This window comes from Oncorhynchus mykiss, chromosome 26 (assembly GCF_057628025.1).
Source record: "Oncorhynchus mykiss isolate SJ-2025 chromosome 26, ASM5762802v1, whole genome shotgun sequence".
Classification (NCBI taxonomy): Eukaryota; Metazoa; Chordata; class Actinopteri; order Salmoniformes; family Salmonidae; genus Oncorhynchus; species Oncorhynchus mykiss.
The window spans coordinates 883290-899748 of NC_143047.1; the positions used below are offsets into that span (position 1 = coordinate 883290).

At 40.4% G+C, this 16459-nt stretch overlaps 1 protein-coding gene across 50 annotated transcripts in view; it reads right to left on the bottom strand.

Moving 5' to 3' along the window:
• Nucleotides 1-16459, bottom strand: part of LOC110506238 (uncharacterized) — a 328665-nt gene that overhangs the window by 37560 nt on the left and 274646 nt on the right. For 12 of the 50 annotated variants that reach the window (XM_090221671.1, XM_090221663.1, XM_090221686.1 and 9 more), the window contains 13 exons: nucleotides 9652-9699; nucleotides 7522-7566; nucleotides 5505-5549; nucleotides 2282-2329; nucleotides 2051-2104; nucleotides 1832-1879; nucleotides 1691-1738; nucleotides 1396-1440; nucleotides 1215-1283; nucleotides 1044-1091; nucleotides 520-567; nucleotides 289-342; nucleotides 70-117 (listed from right to left, as the gene is read on the bottom strand). In XM_090221671.1, the coding sequence (XP_090077797.1) occupies nucleotides 70-117; nucleotides 289-342; nucleotides 520-567; nucleotides 1044-1091; nucleotides 1215-1283; nucleotides 1396-1440; nucleotides 1691-1738; nucleotides 1832-1879; nucleotides 2051-2104; nucleotides 2282-2329; nucleotides 5505-5549; nucleotides 7522-7566; nucleotides 9652-9699 (648 nt within the window). The remainder of the gene's footprint in view (nucleotides 1-69; nucleotides 118-288; nucleotides 343-519; nucleotides 568-1043; nucleotides 1092-1214; nucleotides 1284-1395; nucleotides 1441-1690; nucleotides 1739-1831; nucleotides 1880-2050; nucleotides 2105-2281; nucleotides 2330-5504; nucleotides 5550-7521; nucleotides 7567-9651; nucleotides 9700-16459) is intronic. The other 38 variants (XM_090221674.1, XM_090221683.1, XM_090221714.1 and 35 more) reach the window with 8 other exon arrangements.

Genomic DNA, 16459 nt, shown 5'->3' on the forward strand with positions numbered 1-16459 from the left:
ACACAACATGAATCTCAAGAATTACGCCATTATACATTTTGAAGCCAGAAAAAAATATCCTATCTGTACCTTCTTTTGAAGGCTCTGGTTTGGCTTGTTCCTTAGTTTCCTTGGACTCTAATTAAACAAGAATGATAACATATACAGCAAAGGTTCAAACTGCAATTGATTCAAACCCATACTGAGTATTTGTTTGAGAGAGAAATGAAGCACACTCTGTGGCAGACATCTATTTAGAGTAAGACTAGCGTTTTTTGTTTCAAGTCTAAAGAAAAAAGTTATCCATACCTTTCTTTGATGAAGCTGCTTTGGCGTTTTCTTTGTGAATTTCAGCTTCTAAAACTATCATTGGAGAAGACACAAAATGAATCTAAAGAATTGGGCTATTTATTTATTTCTTTGCAAGAGCTGGTTTGGTCTTCTCACTGCTAAATTCAGCTTCTCAGTAAATAGTGACTTTCAGCCTCTATCAAACACTATCAAATGACATATTAACCACAGATTTGAAAACATTTTTACCTTTCTTTGCAGGGGCTGATTTCACCTTTTCTTTAATAACTGCAGCATCTATGTCAAATATTGATACAAACATACATGCAGTATATATGATTATTTAATTGGATTATTGTATAATCTGATATATATTATACACTAAATTATTGTACAGAATACATATGTTCTTAAATGTAATATACTGCTTATCAAACAATACACAATATTGCAAAATAACATTTGTGTGCAAAGAGAAAATACATATTTACATTTAAATTAAATAATTTGTTATGGCTATCTGTTCACCTCAATATTTATTTTACATTTACAATTTTTGTCATTTAACAGACACTCTTATCCAGAACTATTTACAGTAGTGAGTGCATTTTCAATTGCTAACTCTGAATTTAGATTTGTCACATTTGGAAGAGATTATAAACATTTATAAACAATGAAAGTAACAAAAAATATGCCGTGAATTTAAATAAATACAACACAATGCAAACAAATATTATAACAAATTCCTAATTACATACTAACCAAATTCTTACCTTTCTTTGCAGGGGCTGATTTGACCTTTTCTTTAATAACTGCAGCATCTGAATCAAAAGCAACATAATTGTGTTTCTCTATGAATATAGCAGGATACATGTTTTTCTCTGAGATGATGTACTGTCTGTAATATTATATTGGTGGTGTTAAAAATCAATACATTCGGTTACCTTCATTTGAAGGAGTTACTTTGGCTTTTTCTTTGGAAACTTCAGCTTCTAAGTTCACGTACAACAGTCCTTACAATAATAACTTATTGAATGTTTTATAAATAGCATAAAATGGACACATAGGCTGCCTACTTATTATTGGAATAAGTGGAAAATTAACAATTCAAAAATAATTTCATACCTTTCTTTTCTGGAGCTAATTTGGCCTTTTCTTTTGCTTCAGCATCTAAATCAGAAAAAAAAAGATTTAATAAACTGGACCTTCTGTCATACAACACAGGCTTATCTGATTCAGATTATCGGGCCAAGCCAAACTGAACTGTGCTCGTTTAGATATTTTCTTTTCACATTGTCCTTTCCAGCACAATTCCAGCAGCTATGATTGATGAGTATCTAGGCCAGCCAAGTATACTGTAGGCTGGCTTGGCTCAGTAATGCGAAAATGGGTACTGTGGTACACAAAGAATACTTTGTACCTTTCTTTGATGTAGCTGCTTTGGTCTGTTCTTTGGGAACTTCACTCTCTAAAACAAGCATTGGACAAGACAACACAACATGAATCTCAAGAATTACGCCATTATACATTTTGAAGCCAGAAAAAAATATCCTATCTGTACCTTCTTTTGAAGGCTCTGGTTTGGCTTGTTCCTTAGTTTCCTTGGACTCTAATTAAACAAGAATGATAACATATACAGCAAAGGTTCAAACTGCAATTGATTCAAACCCATACTGAGTATTTGTTTGAGAGAGAAATGAAGCACACTCTGTGGCAGACATCTATTTAGAGTAAGACTAGCGTTTTTTGTTTCAAGTCTAAAGAAAAAAGTTATCCATACCTTTCTTTGATGAAGCTGCTTTGGCGTTTTCTTTGTGAATTTCAGCTTCTAAAACTATCATTGGAGAAGACACAAAATGAATCTAAAGAATTGGGCTATTTATTTATTTCTTTGCAAGAGCTGGTTTGGTCTTCTCACTGCTAAATTCAGCTTCTCAGTAAATAGTGACTTTCAGCCTCTATCAAACACTATCAAATGACATATTAACCACAGATTTGAAAACATTTTTACCTTTCTTTGCAGGGGCTGATTTCACCTTTTCTTTAATAACTGCAGCATCTATGTCAAATATTGATACAAACATACATGCAGTATATATGATTATTTAATTGGATTATTGTATAATCTGATATACAGTGCCTTGCGAAAGTATTCAGCCCCCTTGAACTTTGCGACCTTTTGCCACATTTCAGGCTTCAAACATAAAGATATAAAACTGTATTTTTTTGTGAAGAATCAACAACAAGTGGGACACAATCATGAAGTGGGAACGACATTTATTGGATATATCAAACTTTTTTAAAAACTGAAATTTGGGCGTGCAAAATTATTCAGCCCCTTTACTTTCAGTGCAGCAAACTCTCTCCAGAAGTTCAGTGAGGATCTCTGAATGATCCAATGTTGACCTAAATGACTAATGATGATAAATACAATCCACCTGTGTGTAATCAAGTCTCCGTATAAATGCACCTGCACTGCGATAGTCTCAGAGGTCCGTTAAAAGCGCAGAGAGCATCATGAAGAACAAGGAACACACCAGGCAGGTCCGAGATACTGTTGTGAAGAAGTTTAAAGCCGGATTTGGATACAAAAATATTTCCCAAGCTTTAAACATCCCAAGGAGCACTGTGCAAGCGATAATATTGAAATGGAAGGAGTATCAGACCACTGCAAATCTACCAAGACCTGGCTGTTCCTCTAAACTTTCAGCTCATACAAGGAGAAGACTGATCAGAGATGCAGCCAAGAGGCCCATGATCACTCTGGATGAACTGCAGAGATCTACAGCTGAGGTGGGAGACTCTGTCCATAGGACAACAATCAGTCGTATATATTGCACAAATCTGGCCTTTATGGAAGAGTGGCAAGAAGAAAGCCATTTCTTAAAGATATCCATAAAAAGTGTTGTTTAAAGTTTGCCACAAGCCACCTGGGAGACACACCAAACATGTGGAAGAAGGTGCTCTGGTCAGATGAAACCAAAATTGAACTTTTTGGCAACAATGCAAAACGTTATGTTTGGTGTAAAAGCAACACAGCTGAACACACCATCCCCACTGTCAAACATGGTGGTGGCAGCATCATGGTTTGGGCCTGCTTTTCTTCAGCAGGGACAGGGAAGATGGTTAAAATTGATGGGAAGATGGATGGAGCCAAATACAGGACCATTCTGGAAGAAAACCTGATGGAGTCTGCAAAAGACCTGAGACTGGGACGGAGATTTGTCTTCCAACAAGACAATGATCCAAAACATAAAGCAAAATCTACAATGGAATGGTTCAAAAATAAACATATCCCGATGTTAGAATGGCCAAGTCAAAGTCCAGACCTGAATCCAATCGAGAATCTGTGGAAAGAACTGAAAACTGCTGTTCACAAATGCTCTCCATCCAACCTCACTGAGCTCGAGCTGTTTTGCAAGGAGGAATGGGAAAAAATATCAGTCTCTCGATGTGCAAAACTGATAGAGACATACCCCAAGCGACTTACAGCTGTAATCGCAGCAAAAGGTGGCGCTACAAAGTATTAACTTAAGGGGGCTGAATAATTTTGCACGCCCAATTTTTCAGTTTTTGATTTGTTAAAAAAGTTTGAAATATCCAATAAATGTCGTTCCACTTCATGATTGTGTCCCACTTGTTGTTGATTCTTCACAAAAAAAATACAGTTTTATATCTTTATGTTTGAAGCCTGAAATTTGGCAAAAGGTCGCAAAGTTCAAGGGGGCCGAATACTTTCGCAAGGCACTGTAAGTATATTTTAGCAATTACATTTCCTTTTGATACTTAAGTATATTTAACACCAAATACTTTTAGACTTTTACTCAAGTAGTATTTTACTGGGTGACTTTCGCTTTTACTTCTGTCATTTCCTATTAAGGTATCTTTACTTTTACTCAAGTATGACTATTGGGTACTTTTTTCACCACTGTTCCAGAGGTAGTTTGGAACTCGATAGTGAGTGTTGCAACCGAAGACACATGATTTTTAAGCAATACGTTCTTCAGCACTCGGTGGTCCCATTCTGTGAGCTTGTGTGGCCTACCACTTTGAGCATAAACCATTGTTGCTCCTAGACGTTTCCACTTCACAACAGCACTTACAGTTGACCAGGGCAGCTCTAGCAGGGCAGAAATTTGACTAACAGTCTTGTTAGTATGGTGGAATCCTATGACGGTGCAACGTTGAAAGTCCCTGAGCTCTTCAGTAAGACCATTCTACTGCCATGTTTGTCTATGGTGATTGCATGGCTGTGTGATAAATTTTAAACAAGTCAGCAACAGGTGTGGCTGAAATAGCCGAATCCACTAATTTGAAGGGGTGTCCAAATACTTCTGTATATATTGTGTATTTGACGCAGGTATTTACTTTGCAACATGTATTGTCATTGACTGGAACAAAACGTAATTGTTTGAGCTATGCAACTGATTTTGTACCCCTCTGCTCACTAGTTAGATGGGGCTCTCCAGTCTCAGAGAGGCAGTCTGTTCTGCATGCCTTCTTGACTTCAATAGAATGTGTTGTCAAGCATTTGTGCATGCAAACTGATAACTGTCACAGCTATCTTACCATCTAACTTGCTCATCAATCAGTATTTTCTCTACGATTTCTGCACAATGGCACTTGTTAAAACCTTGAATCTCATAAGGACCTCACTTTCACCACTGGTCATCTACCTAGCCACGTAACCAGCAGGATATCATCGGTTTCCATTGGACTAGAGCTTGGTATGCTGGCTAGTGAGGTAGCTAATGCTAGCTAGCTAATGCAAGCTAATTATTCTATAGTAGCATATGATGACTAGCGTTGCAAGCATGTTAACATTAGCTAGCTAATGTCGATACACTAGTTGTGGGCTCGCAAAATCAAGCAAATGGTACTGAAGTCATGACAAAATCATGTTTCAACATTTTAGTGGCTATTGACGTGTTAGTTTTTTTGCTTAGTGATATTCTTAGTGACATGCAAATATATTTTTTGACATTTAACTGATATGAGAAAATTTGTGATCCAAATTCCAGATATATACTGCGAGAATTTGCTCATTCAAGCAAACATAGCCTCAGAAAAAAAGATAATAAAGATTAGGAAGAGCCACTTCCAAAAACATTTTAATATTGTTTTGCAGGAACTACTTGTTTGGCAAGTTCCGTCTTTATCAAGCTCTATCAAATTACAAATGCTTCAAAAAATTACAAATTGCGTTCTAACCGCAGATTTGAAAACATTCTTACCTTTCTTTGCAGGGGATGTTTTCACCTTTTCTTTAGCTGCAGCATCTGAATAAAATACAACATAAATGTGTTTCTCTATGAATATAGCAAGACCAACATGTCTCTATGATTATGTACGGTCTGTAATTTTTGTGAAAAAGTCTAAATACGTTGTTTCCTTTATTAGAATGGTAATGTGTGCATATACAGTGCCTTCGGAAAGTATTCAGACCATTTGACTTTTTCCACATTTTGTTACGTTACAGCCTTATTCTAAAATGGATTACATTTTTTAAAATCCTCTGCAATCTACACATAATACCCCATAATGACAAAGTGAAAACAGGATTTGTATTTTAAATAAAAAACAGAAATTATTAACAGTATGCAGACCCTTTGCTATGAGACTCAAAATTGAGCTGAGCTGCATCCATTAATAATCCTTGAGCTGTTTCTACTGTACACCTTGATTGGAGTCCATCTGTGGTAAATTCCGTTGATTGGACATGATTTGGAAAAGTACACCCCTGTCTATTTAAAGGTCCCACAGTTGACAGTTCATGTCAGAGCAAAAACCAAGCCATGAGGTTGAAGGAATTGTCCGTAGAGGTTCGAGAAAGGATTGTGTCGAGGCACAAATCTGGGGAAGGGTACCAAAACAGTTCTTCAGCATTGAAGGTTCCCAAGAACACAGAGGCTTCCATTACTCTTAAATGGAAGAAGTTTGTAACCACCAAGACTCCTAGAGCTCCTAGAGCGGGCCTCCCAGCTCCCAGCTGAGCAATCGGGGGAGAAGGGCCTTGGTCAGGGAGGTGACCAAGAACCCGATGGTCACTCTGACAGAGTTCTGGAGTTCTTCTGTGGAGATGGGAGAACCTCTGCAGCACACCATCAAGCAAGCCTTTATGGTAGAGTGGCCAGACATAAGCCACTCCTCAGTAAAAGGCACATGAGAGCCCGCTTGGAGTTTGCCAAAAGGCAGCTAAATACTCTCAGACCATGAGAAACAAGATTCTCTGGTCTGATGAAACCAATATTGAACTCTTTGGCTTGAATGCCAAGTGTCACATCTGGAGGAATCATGTCGCTATCCCTAAGATGAAGCATGGTGGTGGCAGCATCATGCTGTAGGGATGTTTACAGCGTCAGGGACTGGGAGACAGGTCAGGATTGAGGCAAAGATGAACGGAGCAAAGTACAGAAAGATCCATGATGAAAACTTCCTCCAGAGCATTTAGAACCTCAGACTGGGGTGAAGGTTCAACTTCCAACAGGACAACGGCCCTGAGCACACAGCAAAGACAAGGCAGGAGTGGCTTCGGGACAAGTCTCTGAATGTCCTTGAGTGGCCCAGCCAGAGCCCAGAATTTAACCCGATTGAACATCTCTGGAGAGATGTGAAATTAGTGGTGCAGCAACGCTCCCCATCCAACCTGACAGAGTTTAAGAGGATCTGCAAAGAAGAATGGGAGAAATTCCCCAAATATAGGTGTGCCAAGCTTGTAGTGTCATGCCCAAAAAGACTCGAGGCTGTAATCGCTGCCAAAGGCGCTTTAACAAAGTACTAAGTAAAGGGTCTGAATACTTAAGTGTGATATTTAAAAAAAATATATATAAATGAGAAAAAATGTCTAAAAACCTGTTTTTGCTTTGCCGTTATGGGGTATTGTGTAGATGGATGAATAAGGCTGTAATGTAACAAAATGTGGAAAAAGTTAAGGGGTCTGAATACTTTCCGAATGCACTGTGTATGTGTATTATATATATATATATATATATATATATATATATATATATATATATATATATATATATATATATATATATATATATATATATATATCTGTCTAAGTAAAGGTAACTTTTTTTTCAAGAGTTGGTTTGGCCTTTTCTTTAGAAAATTCAGCTTCTAAGTTCAAATACAAGTCTTTACAATAAGATATTGATATAACTTTTAATAAATAGCATAAAACAGAGACATAGGCCTACTTATTATTGGAATAAATGGAAAAATAACATTTTGAAATTAATTTGACACCTTTCTTTGCTGGAGTTAGTTTGGCCTCTTCTTTTGCTCCAGTATCTAAATCAGAATTTAAAAAATTAAAAATGATGCATTTTTGTCATTTAGCAGACCCTCTTATCCAGAGCAATTTACAGGAGCGATTAGGGTTAAGTGCATTGCACAAGGGCAAATTAACAGATTTTTCACCCAGAGCGTTGGGCCAGTAACCAAAAGGTCGCTGGTTCGAGACACCAAGGAAGACCTTGGTGTCTCGAACCAGCGACCTTTTGGTTACTGGCCCAACGCTCTGCTAGGCTACCTGCCGCTATTGTATCATACATTACAATCTTACCTGATTCAGACTATAGAGTCAAGCCAAAACGTACTGTGCTTGTTCAGATATTTTCTTTTCACATTGTCCTTTCCAGCACAGTTCCAGCAACTACTGTTGATGGGTATCTAGGCCAGCCCAGTATACTGTAGCATGGCTTAACTCAGTTGTGAAAAAGGGTTCTGTGTTTAACAAAGACTACAGTGCCTTGCGAAAGTATTCGGCCCCCTTGAACTTTGCGACCTTTTGCCACATTTCAGGCTTCAAACATAAAGATATAAAACTGTATTTTTTTGTGAAGAATCAACAACAAGTGGGACACAATCATGAAGTGGCACGATATTTATTGGATATTTCAAACTTTTTTAACAAATCAAAAACTGAAAAATTGGGCGTGCAAAATTATTCAGCCCCCTTAAGTTAATACTTTGTAGCGCCACCTTTTGCTGCGATTACAGCTGTAAGTCGCTTGGGGTATGTCTCTATCAGTTTTGCACATCGAGAGACTAAAATTTTTTCCCATTCCTCCTTGCAAAACAGCTCGAGCTCAGTGAGGTTGGATGGAGAGCATTTGTGAACAGCAGTTTTCAGTTCTTTCCACAGATTCTCAATTGGATTCAGGTCTGGACTTTGACTTGGCCATTCTAACACCTGGATATGTTTGTTTTTGAATCATTCCGTTGTAGATTTTGCTTTATGTTTTGGATCATTGTCTTGTTGGAAGACAAATCTCCGTCCCAGTCTCAGGTCTTTTGCAGACTCCATCAGGTTTTCTTCCAGAATGGTCCTGTATTTGGCTCCATCCATCTTCCCATCAATTCTAACCATCTTCCCTGTCCCTGCTGAAGAAAAGCATGCCCAAACCATGATGCTGCCACCACCATGTTTGACAGTGGGGATGGTGTGTTCAGCTGTGTTGCTTTTACACCAAACATAACGTTTTGCATTGTTGCCAAAAAGTTCAATTTTGGTTTCATCTGACCAGAGCACCTTCTTCCACATGTTTGGTGTGTCTCCCAGGTGGCTTGTGGCAAACTTTAAACAACACTTTTTATGGATATCTTTAAGAAATGGCTTTCTTCTTGCCACTCTTCCATAAAGGCCAGATTTGTGCAATATACGACTGATTGTTGTCCTATGGACAGAGTCTCCCACCTCAGCTGTAGATCTCTGCAGTTCATCCAGAGTGATCATGGGCCTCTTGGCTGCATCTCTGATCAGTCTTCTCCTTGTATGAGCTGAAAGTTTAGAGGGACGGCCAGGTCTTGGTAGATTTGCAGTGGTCTGATACTCCTTCCATTTCAATATTATCGCTTGCACAGTGCTCCTTGGGATGTTTAAAGCTTGGGAAATATTTTTGTATCCAAATCCGGCTTTAAACTTCTTCACAACAGTATCTCGGACCTGCATGGTGTGTTCCTTGTTCTTCATGATGCTCTCTGCGCTTTTAACGGACCTCTGAGACTATCGCAGTGCAGGTGCATTTATACGGAGACTTGATTACACACAGGTGGATTGTATTTATCATCATTAGTCATTTAGGTCAACATTGGATCATTCAGAGATCCTCACTGAACTTCTGGAGAGAGTTTGCTGCACTGAAAGTAAAGGGGCTGAATAATTTTGCATGCCCAATTTTTCAGTTTTTGATTTGTTAAGAAAGTTTGATATATCCAATAAATGTCGTTCCACTTCATGATTGTGTCCCACTTGTTGTTGATTCTTCACAAAAAAATACAGTTTTATATCTTTATGTTTGAAGCCTGAAATGTGGCAAAAAGTCGCATAGTTCAAGGGGGCCGAATACTTTCGCAAGGCACTGTACTTTGTACCTTTCTTTGATGTAGCTGCTTTGGTTTTTTCTTTGGGAACTTCAGCTTCTAAAACAATCATTGGATGAGACACAACATTAATCTCAGGAACTGGGCTATTATACATTTAATGCAACAAAAACAATCATATCTGTATCTTTTTTTGTAGGTTCTGGTTTGGCTTGCTCCTTAGCTTCCTTGGGCTCTAATCAAATACGAACAAGACAATTTACTGCAACAATTCAGACTGCAATTCAATCTGAGAAATAAATACAGTACACTCAGAAAAATAGGCCTACACACTGTCGACAAAAGTGTTAAAGTGTAGTTAATCAACCTAAACCTCGCCCTAACCTTAGCTCTTATTGCCATAATCCAGTCAATCACGGACTACAGGAAGAAATCCAGCCCAGTCACGGACCAGGATGTCCTGCTCCCAGGCAGACGAAATAACTTTTTTGCCCACTTTGAGGACAATACAGTGCCACTGACACGGCCTGCAACGAAAACATGCGGTCTCTCCTTCACTGCAGCCGAGGTGAGTAAGACATTTAAACGCGTTAACCCTCGCAAGGCTGCAGGCCCAGACGGCATCCCCAGCCGCGCCCTCAGAGCATGCGCAGACCAGCTGGCCGGTGTGTTTACGGACATATTCAATCAATCCCTATACCAGTCTGCTGTTCCCACATGCTTCAAGAGGGCCACCATTGTTCCTGTTCCCAAGAAAGCTAAGGTAACTGAGCTAAACGACTACCGCCCCGTAGCACTCACATCCGTCATCATGAAGTGCTTTGAGAGACTAGTCAAGGACCATATCACCTCCACCCTACCTGACACCCTAGACCCACTCCAATTTGCTTACCGCCCAAATAGGTCCACAGACGATGCAATCTCAACCACACTGCACACCGCCCTAACCCATCTGGACAAGAGGAATACCTATGTGAGAATGCTGTTCATTGACTACAGCTCGGCATTCAACACCATAGTACCCTCCAAGCTCGTCATCAAGCTCGAGACCCTGGGTCTCGACCCCGCCCTGTGCAACTGGGTACTGGACTTCCTGACGGGCCGCCCCCAGGTGGTGAGGGTAGGCAACAACATCTCCTCCCCGCTGATCCTCAACACTGGGGCCCCACAAGGGTGCGTTCTGAGCCCTCTCCTGTACTCCCTGTTCACCCATGACTGCGTGGCCACGCACGCCTCCAACTCAATCATCAAGTTTGCGGACGAGACAACAGTGGTAGGCTTGATTACCAACAACGACGAGACGGCCTACAGGGAGGAGGTGAGGGCCCTCGGAGTGTGGTGTCAGGAAAATAACCTCACACTCAACGTCAACAAAACTAAGGAGATGATTGTGGACTTCAGGAAACAGCAGAGGGAACACCCCCCTACCCACATCGATGGAACAGTAGTGGAGAGGGTAGCAAGTTTTAAGTTCCTCGGCATACACATCACAGACAAACTGAATTGGTCCACTCACACAGACAGCATTGTGAAGAAGGCGCAGCAGCGCCTCTTCAACCTCAGGAGGCTGAAGAAATTCGGCTTGTCACCAAAAACACTCACAAACTTCTACAGATGCACAATCGAGAGCATCCTGGCGGGCTGTATCACCGCCTGGTACGGCAACTGCTCCGCCCTCAACCGTAAGGCTCTCCAGAGGGTGGTGAGGTCTGCACAACGCATCACCGGGGGCAAACTACCTGCCCTCCAGGACACCTACACCACCCGATGTCACAGGAAGGCCATAAAGATCATCAAGGACATCAACCACCCGAGCCACTGCCTGTTCACCCCGCTATCATCCAGAAGGCGAGGTCAGTACAGGTGCAACAAAGCTGGGACCGAGAGACTGAAAAACAGCTTCTATCTCAAGGCCATCAGACTGTTAAACAGCCACCACTAACATTGAGTGGCTGCTGCCAACACACTGACACTGACTCAACTCCAGCCACTTTAATAATGGGAATTGATGGGAAATGATGTAAATATATCACTAGCCACTTTAAACAATGCTACCTTATATAATGTTACTTACCCTACATTATTCATCTCATAGGCATACGTATATACTGTACTCTATATCATCGACTGTATCCTTATGTAATACATGTATCACTAGCCACTTTAACTATGCCACTTTGTTTACATACTCATCTCATATGTATATACTGTACTCGATACCATCTACTGTATCTTGCCTATGCTGCTCTGTACCATCACTCATTCATATATCCTTATGTACATATTCTTTATCCCCTTACACTGTGTACAAGACAGTAGTTTTGGAATTGTTAGTTAGATTACTTGTTGGTTATTACTGCATTGTCGGAACTAGAAGCACAAGCATTTCGCTACACTCGCATTAACATCTGCTAACCATGTGTATGTGACAAATAAAATTTGATTTGATTTGAATCCCTAACCTGACTCTCGGGTTGTTCCATCAACAGAGATACAGTTTACAGTTTGTTGCTAGTTTGACCCTCTGTAAGGGGAGTCACCTTTCTCTCCACTCTTGTGCAATGTGATTGCTGTGTGACAAACAAATAGTTATGAGATTGACATCCTGCTGTTTGGTAGCGGTTAAGAGCATAGGGCCAGTAATCAAAAGGTTGCTGGTTTGAATCCCTGAGCCATCTAGGTGCAAAATCTGACGATGTGCCCTTAAGCAAGGCACTTAACCCTTATTGCTCCTGAATGTTGTTTGCTAAAATGTAAATACTCATCTTGTGTCAGAAGTCTCCCTGCTACTTATTGTAACATATTGCTGGATATATCTTTAACCTTTAATGAAACTGGACCATATGTGATAATATCACAATTGTTTTGATTGTAGAAGTCAAAGAACTAATAATTTACCTTGCTTTACAGGAGCTGGTTTGACCTTCTCTGTAGCAACCTGGATGCCAGGCTTCCCCAAAAAATAGATCAATAATTTTTGGAGGATTTAGTCTTAAATGTCCTTCAATTCGCAAGAGGCTGAATGTATCTCACCGGAGAAAGTATCAGAGCGAACTAAATAGTGCCCACTCTGTCTCAGTATGTGTAGCCCATCTATCTGATGCGGTCTGGTCAAAAGACCAAAAGACACTATTGTCGCCCGTAGCATTGAATGCACGGGAAGCCAACGAGCATTTGGTCTCCCTTGATATAAAAAGTGTCAAATAATAGCCAATCAGCATTGCGCTAAACTGAGAGCTCAGCTGTGAATGGTCCTGGCACACAAAAAAAGGGAAGCCAGTTTGGATTTGGCTTCACACCAATCACATCACATTGTCATTTTTTACTCCTGTGGCTAGCTAGCTAGCTAAATCATCCCTTTCCTATTTTAGCCATAGATGGAGAGAGGGATTTGAACATGTGGTTTTACATTAACTTATTTGACCATGCTGTAGGTCATGTAACTGTTTGTTACATACAACATGTTTTGTGGACTTCACTCGACCGATGTTGCCTTCTGGTTTTGTGATGAAACAAAGGTGTGGTTGAATTTATTCTGTCTTATATCACGTTGTTAATTTTTTTTATACATTTTTATATATCACGTTGTCAAGGCATATCAACTAACAAGTTACAGAGCATTACAGTGCAATTTGATAGTATAGTAGGATGTGAGAAGGGAATAGACAATGGAGGAGGAGGAATAGGTAAGAAGGACCGATAGTCAGCCAAGCAGAGGCATTTTCATCGGGGAATGTGTGGTCCAGAGTTGGGAGCGTTACTGCTGCGCCAGACTCCGACACACCAAATATTGTTTAGTGACATAAAAAAATGTACCTGTGGAAAAGACCATCTTTTGTGTTCCTGACTTTTTTAAACTTCAGTCAAGAATACAGTAGCATACATATGCAGGACATATACACTGAGTATGCCAAACATTAGGAACACCTTCCTAATATTGAGTTGCCCTTAAAAAAGCCTCAATCCGTCGGGGTATGGACTCCACAAGTTGTCGAAGGCATTCTACAGGATGAAGGCCCATGCTGACTCCAATGCTTCCCATAGTTGTGTCAAGTTGGCTAGATGTCCTTTGGGTGGTGGACCATTCTTGACACACACGGGAAACTGAGCATGAAAAACCCAGCAGTTCTTGGCACCTACCCCTTTCAAAGGAACTTTTATTTCTATGTTGGCCTGGTATTGTTCCCAATCAGAGGCAGCTGTTTATAGTTGTCTCTGATTGGGGATCAAATGTAGGCAGCCATTTCCCCACTGTGTTTTGTGGGATCTTGTTTATGTGTAATTGCCTGTGAGCACTCCATACAGTGGACTTCACAATTACTGGCACCCCTGACTGGCAATGCACAAACAATACTTTAAAAAATGTAAACAACATAATTATAGAGATATCTCAAAATACCAACATGTGAGAAATAGTGTACTATATTAATGTTTCAATGGAACCAACCAAAATCATTCAATTATTTAATACAAAATAAATGTAACCAAAATCAAGGTTTTGTAATTATTGGCACTCCTCATTTAGTACTTAGTGCAACCACCTCTGGCAAGGATAACAGCATGGAGTCTTTTCCTGTTATGTTTGACAAGGTTAAGGAACACATTTGGAGGGATTTTGGACCATTCCTCTATGCAGATCCTTTCAAGATCCTTCACATTCTTGGGTTTGCGCTTATCAACTGCCCACTTCCACTCAGCCCACAGGTTTTCGATTGGATTGAGGTCCGGCGACTGAGATGGGCATGGCAAAACATTGATTTTGTTGTCGCTGAACCATTTCTGTGTGGATCTTGAGGTATGTTTTGGGTCATTGTCTTGTTGGAAAGTCCACCTACGGCCAAGTCCCAGCCTTCTGGCAATGGTAACCAAATTGTCAGCCAAAATTGGCTGATACTTGGTAGAATTCATTATGCCATCAATCTTAACCAGTGCCCCTGGACCTCTGGAATTAAAACAGTCCCAAAACATCACTGATCCCCCTCCATATTTCACCGTGGGTATGAGGTGCCTCTCCTTGTATGCATCTCTGTTTCAACGCCAAACATGCCGATGCTGTATCTGACCAAAACATTCAATTTTGGTCTCATCTGACCAGAGCACCTTCTTCCAGTCATAATTTAAATGACGTTTAGCAAAATCCAAGCGCTTGCGTCTGTGTCTTGGGGTCAGAAAGGACTTTCTTCTGGCAACCGATCCAAAGAGCCTGTGGATGTGGAGGTGGCGTCTGATGGTGCTTTTTGAAACCTGGTGACCCCAAGACGCCACCAAGGCCTGCAATTCCTTCACAGTGATTCTTGGGGATTTTATTGCTTCTCTCACCATCCTCCTCCCTAATCTGGGGGGCAAAATGCATTTGCATCCTCTACCCGTGAGGTTTTCAACTGATCCATATCTTTTGAATGTTTTAATAATTGCCCTGACAGTGCTCAGTGGTAAATTCAATCGTTTGTGGATCTTCTTGTAGCCATTTCCAGATTTATGAAGGTCTACAACCATCTGTCTCTTTTGAACTGCTAGTTCTTTTGATTTCTTCATGGTGTTGGATGACAGCGGGATATTGCATGTGTGTTACCTCATTTTTATACCTCAGTGAAACAGGAAGTGATGTAATGGCTCAATATAGTTCCTTAAGACTTAGATACATTTAAATAAGTGGAATTTAATTTAATTTTGGTAGATGTTATTTACAATAATCTTTAAGGGTGCCATTAATAGTGAATACCTTGATTTGGAGGACATTGATTTTTATTATTTTGGTTGGTTCCATTGAAACATTAATAAAGTACAGTATTTCTCACCTGTTGGTATTTTGAGTTTCTCTATAATTATATTGTTTATCTGTGTTTTAAGCATTGTTTGTGCATTGCCAGTCAGAGGTGGGGGGGGGGGGGGGGGGGGGTGCCAGTAATTTTGGAGCCCACTGTAGCTTCACGTATCGTTTATTATTTTTGTGCGGTTCACTTATAATAATAAAAAGTCGCACCAATTTCACGCTGCGCTTTGGTCCGAATGTTCTTACGATGATCGTGACATGTCTATAGTGCCTGTTTTCTAGTTTTCCCGGTTTTGACCTTTCTGCCTGCTGTGACCCTGAGCCTGTCTGCCATCTTGTACGTCTTACCGGCTGCTATCTGAATAGACAATCGGACAATTTATTTATTTTTATTATTATGTTTTCTTCTCGGGCCTCTATAACTATATCTATTGTTCTTATTTTTGTTGTTGTTGTGTGATTTGGATTAATCCCCTCTACCACACGGAACCCCACTAATCTACTGACCGAACGCAAGAGGTGGCTAACAACAGACTCCATCCTATGCTAGCTTGCTACCGATGGCCCGGCTAGCTGTCTAAATCGCCGTGAGCCTCAACCAACCTCTCCACTCACTGGACCCTTTTGATCACTCGACTAAGCATGCCTCTCCTTAATGTCAATATGTCTTGTCCATTGCTGTTCCGGTTAGTGTTTATTGGCTTATTTCACTGTAGAGCCTCTAGTCCTGCTCACTATACCTTATCCAACCTATTAGTTCCACCACCCACACATGCAATGACATCTCCTGGTTTCAATGATGTTTCTAGAGACAATATCTCTCTCTTCATCACTCAATACCTAGGTTTACCTCCACTGTACTCACATCCTACCTTACCTTTGTCTGTACATTATACCTTGATGCTATTTTATCGCCCCCAGAAACCTCCTTTTACTCTCTGCTCCAGACGTTCTAGACGACCAATTCTTATTGCTTTTAGTCGCACCCTTATTCTACTCCTCCTATGTTCCTCTGGCGATGTAGAGGTAAATCCAGGCCCTGCAGTGCCTAGCTCCACTCCTATTCCCCAGGCGCTCTCTTTTGAC